This window comes from Carassius auratus, chromosome 10 (assembly GCF_003368295.1).
Source record: "Carassius auratus strain Wakin chromosome 10, ASM336829v1, whole genome shotgun sequence".
NCBI classification, from domain to species: Eukaryota; Metazoa; Chordata; class Actinopteri; order Cypriniformes; family Cyprinidae; genus Carassius; species Carassius auratus.
The window spans coordinates 12,782,268-12,801,179 of NC_039252.1; the positions used below are offsets into that span (position 1 = coordinate 12,782,268).

The window sequence follows — 18,912 nt, forward strand, 5'->3', positions numbered from 1 at the left end:
TGAAGGATTAGAGAATGAAAGCAACGAAATTAAAGGGATAGTTCACCCTAAACATTTACTCACCCTCATTTGTTCCATACCTGTATGACTTTCTTGCTTTTGTGGAACTTACATGGAGATTTTTTAAATTTAGAAAATTTGTATTATTATGTTTTTTTTTTTTTAAGCTAAGTTTGCAATTAAAATTTTGATGAATCTGAATGCAACTGTTTTTTATTCCACAAATACCAAATTTTCTGATACTTTCCACACTCTTGCTGTACGGCAACAATGATCTAATTTGTTTCTATTTTCATGTCTCCCAAGGAATCTTAGTAGAAAGTTGATTATTGAATAATACGACAGAACTCAATTAAGTCTCCTGATCTATGAAAGAGCATTCTTTGACCAATAAGATGTTCCTCTGCATGTTTCTAAAGAGGTCGAAGGTTTAATTGATATTGGTGCGCTGTAGAGTTTCTATTCCTGGCTGGATGTGTTTTCAAATTCATGTCAGGGCCGATCAGGAGTTGATTGAGAGGGTTGTTTTATTAGAGGGAAGCATAATTAGATTGTGCTGGAGAGATAGCAGATCTTCCTGTGTTTTGTATGCATGTGTGTGTGGCGCTCTGAACAGCAGCTGCATGTGGCAGCCCGGTCTGAGCCTTTCGCCCTTCTCTGCTCCATGACTTGGCTGTTTTCTTTTATCCTCTCGTTCTCAATCAGGTCTGTCAGAGCTTGGAGCATCACCAGTCCTCCTCTTGCTTGTTCTCTCTGGGCACTTTAACGTTCAGTATTCTGCCTTACACCCACAAGCATTCTCTCTTTCTCTTTCCTTTCCCCTTTCCCGTCCGCCCCATATTCTGCATTCTGTCTTTTAAAAGAGTCCGACACTTTGAACGTTCGCCAGTAAGCTGTGATAGATTTATTGTGAGTTGGAGGTGAACAGCATTTAGAGAAGCAATTACATTGTGTATGGGTTTTTTCTCTGCTCTACCCTTGTTTGACTTTGGGAGTGTTGGAAGCGGAACAGTCTCTGGATAAATCATGCAGGCTTTAAAGATTGAAGGTGCAAAGCTACGGGAAGTTGCATCAGAGATTCTATATTGGGTGAAGAACTTGTATGATCAGACTTTATAGAGCTGGGCTGGGAGCAAAGATGGGAATAAGACATTTCTGGCCATGATTAGAAGAGAGGGATACAAAGGGAAACTATAAAATGCTTACGACCAGCTAAAAGAAAGAAACTTTTTAAGTATATGATTAAATTATTGAAACCAATAATAAAAAAACAAAATAATAAAATAAATAATTAAACAATAAAATTAAATTCATTTTAAATAATATATGTTTGTGTTATTTTAAAATTGTTTATATACCGTTATCATTTTTATTAGTATTTTATTAAGATGTAATTATATAATACAATTTTTTTTATTTGAAGTAATGTATATTAGTTTTCGGTGTTTTTTTATATTTCTGTATGTGTTTTTGTAATTTTTATACTGAAGGAAACATTTCTATTATTTATTAATTTATTTAATCTTCATTTCAAAAAAATTTTATGCAATTTTTATAGTTTTAGTTACAAAAAAACTATACAATAACAACAATTATATCAATATGTATTATTTTTATATCATTAATGTTTTATTAATTATTGAATATATATATATATATTTGTATATTATAAAATATTGTATATTTCTATGTTAAACTGTCTAAACTGAGTTGTTGAACACTTTGAATCAGTTGTGTATACATTGCATATATGCGTGTGTGTGTTCATGGTTTGATTGAGTGTGTGTGCTTGTTTGCTGGGTCTCAGCTGCTCTATGTGAGCATGCCCCAGGAGGCGGCTGTCCTTGGACCACAGGCTGCCGTGATCTGGAACTCTCTGCAGGAGGCTCACCACGCACTGAGGGCTCCAGAAAACTCACTCCTCACTCTTTATTTCTCTCCACAGAGTGAATGACTGTATTTTGCGTGTGAACGAGGCAGATGTCTCGGAGGTGTCTCACAGTAAGGCGGTGGAGGCTCTGAAAGCGGCCGGATCGATTGTGAGGCTCTATGTGCGCAGGAGGAGACCGATGCTGGAAACCGTCACCGAAATCAAACTCATAAAAGGACCAAAAGGTTTCAGATTTACAATTACCGTAAAACCCATCTGTTACCTGAGCTGTTTGTCAGCGATTGCATTAGGGATGTGCCGCATTGGTTGGGCTGCTCTGTGAAAAAAAAATCTTTTTTTTTATTTTAGTTTTGTTTGTTTATAGTTTTGCACACTCCTCCTAGTTTGGATCCAATATTATTTTCTGATTTCTGCTGTTATAAAAGAAAATATATTACTCATGTACACATCCATATCTAGGGTGAGAAGATAAATGGAAAACAAATCGAGATTTGAAACTCCACTGAGCCTGAGAGTTATCACATCCTCTTTTGTTGGTTGTTGTTCGGGCGGAGCAATAAACAGAACTATATCCTGAGAAAGACACAGCTTTGATGCATTATTCAGAGCACATAGAGGAAGATGCATCACACATACACATACAGCAGCACTTGCACAAATTTGGAGGAAGAGCTTCGGGCTGCGTAGACTCCTCAAATCCAAAACAGCATTAACACACTCTACAGTAGAACACTTGTTTTCTCCTCTAGGAAATTGAGGAACTAGACTATGCTTGAGGAAAGTGTGTTCTCTCTGCTCTGAGATAGTTTTGAGTACTGTTTATTATTAGTATTCAGTTAACTTCTGATAAATTCAGCATTGTTTCTGTGTGAGGGAATGCCATAGGTTTTATAAATAAGAGGTAGTCTGTTGTTACTGCATCTATTGGGATGTATTGATTTGTTCTTTCTCAAAATCCCATAGGGCTCGGCTTCAGTATTGCCGGTGGTGTGGGAAACCAGCACATCCCGGGTGATAACAGCATTTATGTCACTAAAATCATTGATGGGGGAGCTGCGCAGAAGGATGGACGGTTACAAGTTGGAGACAGACTGCTTATGGTATGGCTCATTAACCTATTTTATCTTATTTTCAGGTTGTTTTAGTTTTCGCTTCTTCATATATTTATTTTAGTTTCAATATTTTCATTTACTTAAGTTTGCTTTTGTTTTTATTGCAGACATTTTTCTGTTTATTTCCCCCCAAAATGTGTTTAAGCAGCTCGAATTGGCTCAGCCATTGGCGTGAGTTTGGGACAAATTTTGAGTGTTTCATAGAAAACAAAAACAACAAAAATCTCTGTCCGAATGCGTAGAAGTTGCCCCCAGAGATCTTTGAGAAATGAGCTGCATCTGTAGTTGGCTGATTATATTCCTGAAGTTTCGCTCCAGTGTCAGTGTCAGACTCCATTGCTTTTAATCCAGGGGGGTCGTTAAACGCTTTAAGACTGAGTTTGATTTAATTAGTAAGATCAGTGCTAAGTGTAATCCACTGGGCAGGACACATTTGGCAGCTCTGATTCGCCATTGACCACTCGAGCGTAACTGTTTACGTAACTCAGGGTTGCCCGCTTAACCAATCTCCCTTGTTTTCTCCTTCGCCCAGGTGAATAACTACACTTTAGAAGAGGTGACCCATGAAGAAGCAGTGGCCATATTGAAGAATACGTCAGATGTGGTATACCTAAAGGTTGGGAAACCCACTAGTGTCTATCTCTCAGACCCCTATGGGCCACCTGATATCACACACTGTGAGTGATTCTTACCACATTCACTCTTCCTTATGTAATACATATGTGTTCTTAAACCAGGATTACGCTAGAGAGTAATGAATAGTGCTTAGAAATTTGATAGTAAAATGGAAACATAACCTTTTTTTAAAGTCAGCATGATTAGCAAATGTGTGTATTATAAACTCTCTCTTTGTCTCTCTACAGCATTCTCACCCGCTATGGAAAATCATATCTCTTCCCCCGGTAATAACGGCACTCTGGAATATAAGTCCAGTCTTCCGCCCATCTCCCCCAGCCGATATTCCCCCCTGCCCAAGCACTTGTTGGGGGAAGAAGACATTAACAGGTTGGATGGTTTTTCCTTCCTACGGTAATTCCCTCCCTTTCTACCAGACTCCACTGCCCACAGGTAGACTGTGTTGCCCCCTTCCCCCATGTGTCCCGTGGAAATCCGAAAGACAATCAAGCAGCATCATCACACCTAGTGATGGGATTGTTTTGGGATTTACTGTCCCATTCTTTACTCCTTCCTGTCCTGTTAGTTCTGTACTGTTTTTACGTTCCTGGATTTTTAGTGGTGCATTTTGTTTTGAATGTACAAAACAACATAGACTCTACTTACATTTTTGTGAATACGTGTCTATACACGGCACAATTCACTGCAGTTTACATCTCAGTGGAAGTAAAACATAAAAGAAATGTTCCTTTTCGTACAATTTATGATTACAGTCAATTAGTAATTATTTACAATTCAGGGTTTTATGCACAATACTATTTTATTACATAAAAGTCAAAGTGGTGCACTTGCGGAGGGCTCAGGTCTGAGTACAGTGTAATACAATTGCTAAATAACCACAAAATTGCAAGAAGCAAGCCAAAATTGTTGCTTTAAAGTAGTTAGTTAACTCTATTGGTTATATTTTGAGTAGGGTTAAATCTAGGTAGTATATTATTATATTATATACAATAGAGCATTAACATTTTAGCACCAGTCACCAGACATTTCATTTCCAAACTGCCACGATATCACAATAACCACTGCCATATCCACATTCATCTGTTTTGGATAAACCTGAACAAACTTTTAGCACAATTCAGTGTGCAAGAAGAAATGCAATAGAATTTTGCACAGACACGTTTTTCAATGAGCCTGGGTTAGTACAGTTCATAATATCATAGAGACTTGGTCGCACAACGAACCAGCAACCACAGTAGCAACCACAGCATACGATTTTTATTACAATAAGGACCGAATGATCATACTGATTCAAACTCTTAAATCTGTAATGATGTAAGTGTGTATCGACAGCATGAGCTTGTTTTTGCACACTGGCTTGCTCTTAAGGGTGTTTTGGGAGACATATGTTCAGGGCCGCAGGGCTGGAGATGTGTTTGGTTCACTGCAATGCAACCTGAACCTCCAAGTGATGTGAATACTGAGCATCATCCCTGGAGTTTTCTGGAAAAGAAAACTAAAGCACAGAACTAAATCTGAGGACTTAACTGTCTCCATGAGAACTGTGAATTTAGAATAGTGAAGAACGTCATAACAGACTTTGGTTTTGATTAACTTGTCTTGCGCTCTTTCTGCCGGCTGGTTTCTTGATGTGTTAATATACCCTGTGGTTGTTTTGGGCCTCTGAGGCTTTTGATAGCAGTGTTGAGTATCTAGCTATGGTTGCTTAACAGTATTTAAGGCTGTTGTCTCTTGGAGACGTGTTCGCAGAATCCCAGAATTTCACTAGCCTTATTGGTTTAAGGCCACACTCACCACAATAAACTTAATCAATCCACAGGGGAAGACGACATATTTGTTTTTCTGCAAATCCAGAGTATTTTTAGATGAATGATTTCTAAATAAATACCCAAGTTCAAAATTGCCACTGTAATTTCTCAACCATGTTTTTTTCACTTGTAAAATATGGACTTGTTAACATCTCCCACTGTGAAACACAGTTAATGCCACTCTGCTGTGAAAAAATCCTAGCTTCACCTTGAATGCTAAACTTGCATGCAAATACGCATTCCAAACAAAGGATGTGACCTTTCCCAAAGGTGAGAGAAAAAGATTAAACCCCCTCTTCTCTGTAAGAGGTTTACGTGGTCTTTGTGTTCGGAAAAGCATAAGCCCATCTGGAAGTTCAGTCCCCTTCATCTCTACTGTGTATTCCACAGGAGAATCAGAGAAAATCAAAGGTTTGGTTGAAGATAATAGTATGTAATGGCAGAATGTTGTAGCTGCTAATTTCTGTTTTAAGTTCAGAGACTCTGAAATATGGAATGGGGTATTTCGTGTAGATTTGCATAATAAATGTGAACTTATATTATGGCTCACAAGTTGAATAATGAATCAGGTGTGACATTAGGCAGATGTTCAGGAGGAGGAGGGACATGTTTTTGTTCGTGCATGTGTCATTTTGGTTTAGTGTAACAGAATGTAAAGATGTAGGGTGTGTAGGAGTTGGTTATGTTGCCTTAATCTCCGTGCATTATTAGAGGAAAGTCATGTTCACAAACATACACCATAATGTTATACACAAACTAAAAAACAGATGCTTCACATACTTCTGTGAGGCTATAGGACCTCAAACACACTCACACACACACATACAACCTGGTCGTTCAATTATTATAAATAATACAGCTGCAGAAGTAGAACATTCCATACTCACGTCATGTACATACACACTCAGCAGTGCTACCTTGGGTCAGTACTCAATTATTACTAAGCACACCTCTAATGAACTGGACATTCATGATTATTAGATGTGAAGGCAGAGAGTTCTTATGCAATATGTAATTCAGCAAACTGTGTGCTTTGCTGAGGAACAGCTGTCACTGACCTTAAGGTCTTTTATTTCTGTGCATGGTTTTGTGCATGTGGTCATGGACACGTTCTTAAATCAGCATCCTTCGCTGGTCATGTAAAATCATCATTCAGTCAGCTTTACCCTTGACACCAATGTTTCTCAGCCTTTTTGACTTCACAATATCATTTTTGAAATGATAATAATTCAGTGGATCCTTGCTACAAATGATTAATTCCTATCAAGAAAAATTATTATGATGTAACGTATTTTAAAAGACCTGAAACTTTCGATTGGTGGTGTATGGACATTAGCTGAGAACCCCTAGTGGGTCCCCTGGTCCTAAACCCACCCAAAATTCTTACTTCTAACAGGCCATTTGTCTGTCCAGACACTTCAGATGCTATTTGATGTTTAATACAGAGAAAGATTTTTGACCAATGAGATTGGACAGTGCTAACCAACACAACAATTAATTTATTATACCGTATAATAATTGATGTATAGTTAGACCATCAAAATATCGGCCATCAAAGGTATTTGTCTATAAATGTGTGCTACTTAGATAATCTTGTTAAGTTTGTGGTTCCATATAATGTGAGTCAGTGATGCTGGCCTGTTCCTAATTCCATCTCTGCGCCTCGCCGTCAGTGTGAAGTGCCAGAGGGTTGGTGCCGTGGTTGATAAGGGTTTCGTCATGGTTTTATTTAGCCCGCTGTGACCCTGTATTGAGGGCAAGGAGAAGGGAAGAATTGCAGATTTAAAGAAATGTGCTGAAGCCAGACACACAGTGAGAGACTGAGAGAGAGGAACGACACATTGGGGAGGAGAAGATACAAAGAGTACTGTTAAAGATAAAAAGACAAAGGGTAGAATTTAAGGAAGGTAAAAGTGTTTGTCAGTCATCTCCATTCAAGACAAATCACAAGCAAGCCTTACACGACGCAGAGCAAAGAGAGAAGGTGGTCCGGAGAGGAGCCTGTTATAAATATATCCCACTCGCATTATCTGCAGGATGTCTAATGTAGCCTTGTATCCGCAGTAAGATCTTGCTCTCTTTTACCCACAAACAGATGCTCACTGAAACATGCAGGGAATGTTAGAGACTAGTGATTAGCACAAATTTTTGAATGGTAGTGTATCTGATTTAAATTTTAATATTTGGAGTGGTTGGTTTGGTCTGTTTGTGTGTCAAACCCAGTTGTGTTTTATAAGGAGGCTTTGGTGTGTTCTCACATTTGGTTTTGTCCTGAATTCTGTTGGTGTCTCTGTTTCGTTTCTGCATGCTACACGTAACAAGTGATGAATACGTTTCAGCCGTTTTGAATGCACATTTTAATATTTCAATCATATAAACTACAGTTTGTTTTGTCTTCATGCTAACCTGTTGTCTGTTTCTAATCAGAAATCCCTCGTTAGATGAGATGGAAGGTCACAGGTTTGATTCCCAGCACTTCCAGTTGAGGTGAGAGACTTAAGTGAGCCATCGTTTTGGTCCTGAATGTTCAGCTTAATCTGTTTTTGAATCCTTGTGTAAAATGAGACAGCGAGAGTCGGATACGTAATTCTGAGATTTCCAATGTGATTGAGACAGAGGGAATGAATAAAAGGTCCCTGGATATCAATCCCTGTGGAGTCTCTTTACACTGGCATGACAGTATTAACAGAATGTTAATTATTAAAAGCAAATATTGAAAATCTGAGGGCTAATTGAATATGCTGAGTTGAAGAATGGTGAAACTGAAATAGTCAGTTTTAAATATTGTAGCACTAATTATCAAAGCTAAATGTTGAACTAACCACTTGAAGTTCTTTCCTTGTTCCTCGCACTTCCACTGCTATGTTTTTCACAATCTGTCTTTTTCTCTCTGGGCCTATCTTTCCCTCTTTCTGATAGTGGTCGACCGATATGGGTTTTTGAATCCGGTCAAAACACTGAATTCAAAGACATAATCAAGTCTTACTATTATATGCAATTTTGCTTGTCAGGTTAAATGTGTTGAATTTTTATACTGTAAACCAAGTCAAAAAAATACAGATTTTTATTTTTTTTTGATGTTACGTGGAATGGCCTGCCTGTATATTCTCGGTCTGTCACTACTCTCTGTCAGTCTACATCAGCACACTAACCCTAGCTGCTCTGCTCTCTGCCTCTCTCTTTCTCTCCCACACCAGGCCTCCAGAGCCAGTTTACAGCACTGTGAACAAACTGAGTGACCGCGCCCCCTCTCCCCGTCTCTACTCCCCCGTGGAGTTTGATAAAAGCCCCATGCACTCAATCCCCCACTTCCCTCACTATCACGTAGGCCTGCTCCCTGACTTCGAGATCACCAGGTACTGAGCACAGCGCTCTGCATGGGACGTGAATGAGGCATGTGAATAAAACCTTACTGCTCACCCGCATGGTCAAACTCTAACTTATGCTCACTTGCATGCCCCGCCCCATTTCAAATTCACCCGCATGAACCGCCCATCGTGCACTAGTCTTAGTATACCTCATTCTTTCCTTCTTTGCCTTTAATTATCTCTAGATGTTTGATATAGTGAAGCGACATGCTTTTAGAGTACCATCACAAAGAACCAAAATGAAATCAATTTATTTAAATCTTTCTAAGTAAATGCACTACTGTTTAAAGTTTGAGGTTTGTATGGTTTTTATTATATATAAAATATGTGTGAAAGAATGCTCTATGTTCGCCTAGGCTTTCTATGCTTAACCTTGTTTTTTTTTTTTATTTATGTTACAATGTAATTTAATCCTGTGATGCCACTTTTCAGCATCATTACTCCAGCCTTCAGTGTCACATGATCCTTTAGATACCATTTTAATATGGTGCCAAAAAACTATTCTTTTTATTATCAATATTGAAAAAAGTTGTGCTGGTTAATATTTTTTATGAAAAACTTGATACATATTTTAGGAATATTTAAAACATTTAAATATTTCAGAAAAACACAGTTTATTGGAAAAAGAAATATTTTGCAACATAGTAAATGTATTTACTGACACTTATGCTCAGCACAATGCATCCATTCTAAATAAAAGTATTAATTTCTTAAAATAAAATAAAAAAAAAAAAATCTTACTGACCCTAAACTTTGATAGTAGTGTATGTCTGTTAACAAAAAGAAGAAAAAAGCATGTGAATGCTATTTCATGCTCTTAACAGATTTGCATAATTCTCTTTCATTTTTATTCCTCATACTTAATTTGACAATGATGCAAAGTGCACGTAGAGGACACGAGCGTGAAGATTGGTAGTTACCATGGCAGTTACCCGGGCCGTGACAACAGTATAACTGAATCACATCTCTGCTGCAGCTGTCCACTTACTTCCTTCCCTTCCGGAGCCACTGTCAGTTGTCCGTATTTTCATTTGTTAGACTGTATTGCTTATTGACAACTTCCCCATGAAGGTCAGAGCTTGGCTGCTGTCATATGCGGTTTGCTTGTGTGCCTGTGGCGGCCATCTGACATTAGTGCATCATAAATCAGATTGAATAGATTTTATCGTCCTTATTTCCTGTCTAACTGATTTCAGTTTGGGTTCAGGCAGCAGCTTGTATAGTTAATTGGATATAAAACTTTATTAGCGATAACGCAACATCTCTCATCTTTCTGATTAAATGACTAGGCATATAAATGTAATAGTCCGGAGATGAACGGAGTGTAAACAGGGGGTTTGGCCACATAGGAAATGCTCTTCAGGACTAAAAGACTCCTTTAGGTGCAAATGGCTGAGTAACGTTTGGCTGTTATCTGAATCTGTGCATAATGCCCTCAGTGTGGGTGTGCTTTGTTTACCGGTTTGTTTTGATTTTGATTTTGAAGTTCATTACTCTATGAATTATAAAGTGGCATCTAATTGGCTTCTCTGGGATTTAAGTTGATTTGCATTTCAGAACGCCACCACTAACACCTAATGCATCGCTTAAATCCTCAGGAGTTGTGGAAAAAGCGTTCATGTAAATGCCAGCGATAACATCTGTGATTAATGGATCTCTGTCTTTCATGTTCAGGTTCTGCCGGTTTTTGATGATGCTCTTCAAGGGGAAAAGCGTAGGCAGCAGTTCTGTGAAAATGGCCAGTTCTGTGTGACCGAGCATGTGAGATTGTTAGTATCGTACCAAAAGGAAACAAATCACATTTTATGACGCATAAACACCAAAATACTCTGCCTAAGAGCGCTGTTACTTCACATTAGCTTTGTTTGAGTAGCTCCTGACAGCTGCCAGTAAAAGAATTGGCAGATTCTAAAACAAATCCCAAGTGGAGCACTAGGAATATACAGTGCAATGAAATCGACTGTGCACATGTGCCATTTTTTGGCTTAAGTGATTGGCTCAAAACCCTGGATATGTGGTCAATTAGCTGGTCAATTCAAAAACTTTTTCCAGGTATTACTGACCCATTTAGACATCACCAGGAGATACTAGTATCCATTTTTACAATTATGTTTCAAGCAGACTCTTTCTTGTCATTCTCTTGGGGGTTTTTTTGTCTAGAAATCAGATGTCTTTGATGTTTTCTTATTGTGTATCCACTTGGCAATAGTACACAAAAATTAATTTGATCCTAATCAACAACCTCAAGCGTGGTTCCCAGAGAGAAATCAGATCTGATGTATTTCAAGTATTTCGGAGGGCCTCAGAGGATTCAGAGCTTGTCATCTCTGAATCATCAGTCAGGAGGGAGAATCCCTCACATCATTCAGTTTGGAGCAAAATGGATGAAGCCTTGCTTTCTGGGCTGTTCTGTAGTTTTGCGGCACATGTGTTCGATGGCGGTCATGTCCACCAGCTGCTCACTGATCTGAAGCAATGGTTTGTTGGGATCATGATTAATAATTTTGTTTGGGGCTTGAACGAAGGGTGCATACTAATTGCGTTTTGCTTATGTGGACAATTTCACAATGACATGAACCATAATTCACAGTTTCCACACGGTTTTGTAATTTCTAATTTGTATGACTTGTGATCATTTTAGAGCAGGATAAACTAGATCAATCCAGTTTGCTGACAATTTTTGGAAATCGCTTCTGGAGCATGTAAATAACGAATGTCTGAAATCATAAACCATTTCTAACAGTGACAGGTGTTGTTTATGTATATTAGCATGTTTTGTACAAGGAGAATACAAATTCTACTAAAGCTTTTTAAGTATGCTTTTTCATCTTTTATTCATAACTCATATTATCAGGCCATGAAGATTAAATTAGCTTAATTTATCAATGGTGTTTGCTAACACAGTTTAGGATAAAGAGATCTCAACAAACCACTAACCCGAAATATTAAACTTAGGATCATGTCTTGTGCTATGCAGTTTTGACTATGCGTTTTGAGGTATGTATTATGTATTTTTTCTTTTAAAAATAAATAGTCATCTAATTATATAACTGTTTTAAAAAATAATCTAATTTAAAAAAGGGTTAAATTCAAGACTAAAATAACACTAGATTTGTGTTTTTCCTAGTAAAACTACAGAAAAGAGGCTAAATCTAAGCATTCAGTATATGGATCTTATACTGTGTTGTGATCAAATTAATGATTTAATCATTTTGCTGCTTACCGTAAATATGTGTGATAATCAATCTTACTGAGCTGTTTATATTTAATGTACTCTGTTTCTTCAGGAGCAAGATTTACACTATCAATCTTAGGTTCTTACGATAAAACTGCATTCATTATTAGTTCTTTAGTCCCTAAATGTCTTTTGCAATGCATTGTGGGACATGTGCTTCAGCGAACCAGCGAATAATGAAACCCTTTCTTCTTAAACTCTGTCCTCTCTTATTGAGAGTTGATAATACAGCCCCATCTCACATTGATCAGTGGTACAATATCTGTCCAAACCCCAGTTTTGTAACTCCTGTAGTTCTCATGATATACCAATCATTTGCCAATTTCCTTCGGGAGAAAACACTGACGTTTTTAATAACAAAAGTTCAGTGTTTACAGTTGTGTCCTCCTTAAATGTTCCCTAAGGAGGGCAACCATGCCCTTTAAGAGGGACAGAAAATGAAGCAGAAAAGATTTGATTGCATCTACTGAGTGTGTTGGAGTTTACCGCTTGTGATTCTGACAGTCAAAGGTGCAGAAGAGGCTGCTATCTTGAGACTCCATTGAGCTAAGAAGTGAAAAGGCCAGCCGGTTCTCTCGCTGAGAGAGCATTTTTGAGAACGACAGGGAGGTGTGCATATCAATACATGTCTTAACATTTCTGCTCAACAGCTAAATTGCTCTGCATGTTTCCTCTGAATCTGTGAATCTGATGAAAGTATATTGATTGTGTCAAGGGGTATTGGATATGTTTGAGTAGGTTGATCGATCGGTGGCAGTTATAGATTGCCACCACAGAGTGTCAAAGCATGAGAGAAACCCAGCAAAGATCATAAGGTATTCATGGTTTCACTTCAGAGGTCATAGTTGGTGTCTATGCTGTGGGGAAAATAGAGTATGAAAGTATGATAGATGAATGGGTTGAGGGATGGATGGATGAATGGATTTGCACAATTCATTAAAAGGACCAGCTCAAAAGAGTCATATGTTCCTGAGCCGGGTTGGATGAATTTTGAACATTTCATTAAAAGGACCAGTTCAAAAGAGTCATATGTTTAGACTACACTTTTTGTGTCGTATGTTTTTGATTTGCCAGTTGTGATCACTAGTCAAGTCAAGTCACCTTTATTTGTATAGCACTTTAAACAAAATACATTGCGTCAAAGCACTGAACAACATTCATTAGGAAAACAGTGTGTCAATAGTGCAAAATGATAGTTAAAGGCAGTTCATCATTGAATTCAGTGATGTCATCTCTGTTCAGTTTAAATAGTGTCTCTGCATTTATTTGCAATCAACTCAATGATATCGCTGTAGATGAAGTGACCCCAACTAAGCAAGCCAGAGGCGACGGTGACAAGGAACCGAAACTCCATCAGGACAGAATGGAGAAATAAACCTTGGGAGGGCTCAGTTGGGGGGCCGGTTCTCCTCTGACCAGAGGAAACCAGCAGTTCAATTCCAGGCTGCAGCAAAGTCAGATTGTGCAGAAGAATCATCTGTTTCTTGTGGTCTTGTGCTGGTGGTCTTTACAGGGGATCTGTATCTGGGGCTTTAGTTGTCCTGGTCTCCGCTGTCTCCACTAGTCAGTTAATTTAGCTGTCCCTGGCTCGCTTGGAAGAGGTGGGCCAGATCACAGTTCAGTTGGGCGTGGTGCGATTGTAGTGTGAGTGCTAACTGAACCCGAGCGCTCAGGCTCGTGTGAGCATACCCCCAGAAGAAGAGTGACAATCATATTTATGGTAGCTGCATTGCTGACATTACTGATGTGTGTGTCCAGTAGTTGGCGTGTAATGGGATAAATGCTCCTTACAGCACACATTTAAACAGTTTGACTGACAGACTAGAATTTGTTTCAAGTTCCCAAGTCCATGCAGTGCGAAAGAACAAGAATTCATTAAGGTGTTCCTTGCTTTGTTGAGTGCTGAAATACGCAGCTTTTAGCTTTCAGCCCATTTCTTCAAGGCTGAGGGTCATTACATAGGTACTCTGCGATTCCTTTTCCTTTATTGAGGTTGATTCTGAAAGGCAGTGGTTATTTCGCCATCCGACAGGAAAGTAGCGTGCCAACCCATTAGAAACGACAGCTTATATTTCACGTGGATGAGTCTTCTGGCACATTTTCATATTCAGAATGCTCTTAGAATGTTTAGAGAAAGAAGGGGGGGAGAATATCACAGGATGACAGGTGAATAAGTGGTGGCGGGTAAAGATGTGTGAGGGGTTGCATATGAAATGCCTATCTGCCCCTCTCCTTCTCAGGTATTGTGAATTGAAAATGAGTGTAATCTATTTGGTTTGTTTCCCTATTTGGCTCTGAACTTGAAATGATAAACAGTAGCTGTTTGTAATCTAGGACTGAGGTGCTGGGGAGGCAGACAGGAGCTCTATCAGCATTTTGCACCCGGTAGAGAGAGAGAGAGAGAGAAATGGATGAAGGAGAGAAAGAGAGAGGAGGAGAAGCTTGGAGTATAGAAATATAAGTGAACAAAAAAGATTGAGAGAGTTTAATGAGGGTGGTTACAGCCGGCGGGACGCTACAAGCACTCAACCCACCTCTGAGCCAGCCGTTACTCAGAATAAATCTATATGTGGTATCAAATACATAATGATCAGCATATCATTAGTATCAGCATGAGTCCTCAGCTGTCACAGATGCTCCTCTGAGCTGCAATTTATGTTTGTATAAACTAGAATAATGTGTTTCTTTTAAGCTTTTAAGAAAACACCTACAAACTTTTTTTTTACACATTCACCATTAAATGGACCTGATTAAGATGAATACAATCAGATCCACCTTACCCTTTATCAGTGTCATGACAGTCAGCATGTGTCTTGTCTTCTGTCAGCCATGCAAGACAATTGGCAATCAGCACACATGCCACCTCTGTGCCTCATTTAAATAGTCTGACAGCAGCTCACCTTTTCTGTGCAGTGTAAAGACAGATTTAGTTGTTCGATTGCATAACCTCGTGTGACATTTCAGTTGTCCCAATTATCCTTGTGTATACATTAATGGTTTAATACCTCATCCTGAAGCATAACATGGTTTGAATCGCTTGAGCAGCGTTCAGTGAAACTTTTGTGCATTAAACTAAGATAAGCCTGTTTTTCGATTTGATGCTTTCTGTTGAAGTGTGCAGTTTGAATTCAGGCTAGAATCAATTTCTCTGGAGTCTGTGGATGAAAAAATGGTGCCATCTAGTGGTAAAATAACCCACGTTCATATCTTGGCTGTATTACAATGTGCAAAGATATTAGAAGCTGTTCTTTGCATTTTTTGTTCACCCACCCCTCTGCTTATTTATTAACAATAGGCAGCATTATTTATCTAATGTGTACTGATAAACATGTGAGCTATATTTCCATAGCATCAGACTGATCATGAGATCAGAATATCTGATTAACTTTTTCTGATGTATCCAATTTATAGACTAAAGGTGAATAGGCAGCATTGTATTAATAGCCACCAAAACCAGAAATTTAGAGAGTGTAATTGGATATTTCCTCCAAGAGGATGCTGTCTTTGGATATCAGATATGTATTTTGTTGCAGAGTTTGAATATCTCCAACAAATAATGGATGAATGGATGTATAGCAAGGTCTAGCAATTTCTGAGTAGGTAAATTATGTAAATCCTACACCATATATTTTTCAGTATGTGTGCCATAAATGTCCTTATCATTGAGCCATGATTTTACTGATGGGTGTTAGCCAGAGGCCTTGCCTGTCTGACTCATGAATATTAATTAGATTGTGTACCATTGGCCAGGCAGTCTTAACTGATCTGCAGAAAAACAGGATTACTGACACAGTCAGGATTACTACTTACTGATTACATTGGTTGGTTTGATCAACTGCTGATGAAAAAGTGTTTTCACATTTCATGGGATGCAGCTTGGCTTAGTTTCTGTTTTTGGCCTGAGGAGCATCATCACTCCGAGGTGAGCCAAGCAGAGAGATGAAGTGATGGAGAGAGAGAGGAAGGGCCTGCCTCCTCTTCACAACTAGGTCAGAGAGAAGACAACGCTAACAGATTAGCCTTCTGTTCTAAAATAGCTGCATCTCGGGTGTCGTCTCTTTGCATTATCATCTGTAAACTCAGGAGATTGTGTATCACACATTTCAAGTGTATCTGACAGAAGTGTCACAGCTCAAGATATCGCTTGGTTTGATCGGTCACACTTGACAGGATGATGCCCCGACTGTCAGGGTCCTATGACTAACTGAAAGGGCCCAAGCTAAGTGGATCAGACTTTTTGGGATCATTTTAACACAATCTATAATGCATTTCAGCACAGCTTCAGATTCAAAATCAGATTTTTTTATTTCAGGATTTTTTTTTTATTAAAAGGAAATAAATAAGACGTATCTTTATAGATCATTTTATATTTTAGATTCTACACTGTTTGCAGTTATAATTAGTTACTACATGTTATACTGACATTTAAAACTCTTCATTTTGTTTTATTTTAAATTATTCTATATATACACAGCATGAAGTGACTGTGTGTGTATGAGAGAGAGAGAGAGTGTGTGTGTGTGTGTGTGTGTGTGAGCCTGTGCGTCTTCTCCGTTTCTAGGAAACCGGCCGGAAATGGGACAAATAGCACATAAGTGGAGCAGTCCCCAATAGGTGTCAGCTATTGTGCTCGTCTACATTGTACACCGTTTGGACCGACCCAAGAGTGTGGATGCTTGCGTGTGTGCACGCGTAGATTGCATGTGTATGTTTACAAAGTAGCGTAGCAGTGGAGTCAACGTTGGAATCAGTAGCAGTGGAGTCAGCAGCAGAGATGCTGAGCCCTACGGACTCTGAGCTGATGTATTATCTGAACTGTGTGTACAGGGACCCCAGGAAGATTGTTCTGCACAAGGGCTCGACTGGACTGGGCTTCAACATCGTAGGAGGAGAAGATGGAGAAGGCATTTTCGTTTCTTTCATACTCGCAGGAGGGCCCGCAGACCTCAGCGGAGAGCTGCGGAGAGGAGACCAGATCCTATCCGTAAGTGGACATCCTGAAAATACATCAATTGTATACATGAGGGCAAAATGGTTAAATAATATTGCAGTGATTATAATAAGGTATATTGATCTTAATGTTTGCCATCAACAGCCATTTATTGGTTTAGAATTTATTAAGGTTAGGTCATTATTAGATGTCATATTTTGCTTTTTTATGTTAAAAACAAGGATGTAAATTACCATAAACAAGGAGACGTTTCCCTTAATATTCAAATTAGTAGTTCATTAGTCTAGGTTTTTAAATGACCTTAATCATTTAATCATGGGCATCCATCATTAAAGTTACCTAAATGTTTATTGGAGTAATTTTAATGCTTCTTAATTATTTATTTATTATTTATATATATATATATATATATATATATATATATATATATATATATACTTATTATGTTTTGATTTGAACAAATATCATTTATGTTTTTAGGTAATCATTCAAGTTGGTATTTAAAATTCCCAGAGTAGTGCAGAACCTGTACTGAACAGGAGGTGGCGTCATCAGATCATTCTGTGAACCCTAACAAACCTGTACTGAAAATGATTTTTAGTTGTCTCTTTGTGTGTGTGTGTGTGTGTTTGTGTGTAGTCACCACTCAAAACTCCACCAGTACCAGGTTTCCCTTTATCTTTTTTTTATCAGAATTTTAGTTTTTGGCACAGACACAGCAGCGTAACTTTTTTTTCAACGTGTTAATTGACAGCGCAATTACAGCTCTCATTGAAACAATCCAGATCAGCGATCCACTCGAGAAGCTCTCCAAGCTGATTTCCCGTTGCTGATCTCATCATTTATGTTTATCAGAGCTTCATCAGGACTTGCTGGTCGTAATCAGACCCCTCCATCCAGATCCAAGCCACAATTACTTTCGGAGCCACTTGAACCGAGAGCAATCACGGTCTGCCTCCTTAGGACACTGATTAGAAAGCGAGAAAGAACAAGGGAGAGGAGAAAAATAGAGAGGGAGGGAAGAGATAATGGAGTGCTGGCCTGATTTGGAGTCTAAGAATAGCTGTGGTGTACCTTCTGGGTTCACACTGTTAAATGAGCATTAGGACAAGCTGCAGGCATGCTGAGACTAACAAACACACACTTCACCTGACCCTCCCACTGCGCTGTAGTCTCATGTCGACTTCTTCTGTTTATATTCCTAAACCTGGTGTCACTCCAGATCCGGCCCCCCAGCAGAACCCAGACCCCATTCTGGGCCCAAAAGATATTGCTAATTAGAAATGAAAGAAAATTGTGTTCATTAGTTTTAATCATGAAAATATGTCAATGTATTTTAATTTACATATAACATTACTTAAAAGAAACTACTTTCATTAAACTTTCTCTTAGCTTAGCCTGCTAGCTTAATATAATTCTAACCACTTAAGAGAAGCTCTTTTGATAAGCTAAAACAGCAAGTTCACAGTGTTATCCAGAAACATTTGTAGAAACATTTATGACACCAAAGGAGAGCTGACATTCAGTTTATGAGCAGCTTAAGGTCTATGGTTAACATTACTTCATAACTTGAAGATATTTTCACATTTCGTTGATATGAAATATAAATTGCACAGCCATAAACCACTATTCAAAAGTTTGAAATTAGTGATAATTTCTTCTATGATTTTTTAAAATGTTCTAATTAAGTTCCAGTACAACTTTACATATATCAAAAAATCCTGAAAAAAATTGCATTAAAAAAATTCTAATATTTTACTTTACATTGCTTTATTATTTAATGTATTTTGCTCAAATAAATGCAGCCTTACTTCAGAGGCTTTGTTCAAAAAACACTGTAAAAATCTTAGTCCAAATGGTTTAATTGTGGTGTATCTCAAACTGCAGTGTGCTTAAAAATATGTTGCTAAC

General features: G+C 38.3%; 1 protein-coding gene across 25 annotated transcripts in view; it reads left to right on the forward strand.

The window, feature by feature from the left end:
- The window catches only part of dlg2 (discs, large homolog 2 (Drosophila)), a 191,930-nt gene that overhangs the window by 140,671 nt on the left and 32,347 nt on the right, over positions 1–18,912 (forward strand). For 19 of the 25 annotated variants that reach the window (XR_003293022.1, XM_026273740.1, XM_026273743.1 and 16 more), the window contains 7 exons: positions 1,946–2,115; positions 2,855–2,991; positions 3,536–3,680; positions 3,867–4,032; positions 7,875–7,934; positions 8,645–8,803; positions 16,878–17,034. Coding sequence is in view for 24 of the 25 variants with exons in the window: in XM_026273740.1 (XP_026129525.1) it covers positions 1,946–2,115; positions 2,855–2,991; positions 3,536–3,680; positions 3,867–4,032; positions 7,875–7,934; positions 8,645–8,803; positions 16,878–17,034 (994 nt within the window). In the remaining variant the exon portion in view is untranslated. The remainder of the gene's footprint in view (positions 1–1,945; positions 2,116–2,854; positions 2,992–3,535; positions 3,681–3,866; positions 4,033–7,874; positions 7,935–8,644; positions 8,804–16,877; positions 17,035–18,912) is intronic. The other 6 variants (XM_026273748.1, XM_026273749.1, XM_026273753.1 and 3 more) reach the window with 3 other exon arrangements.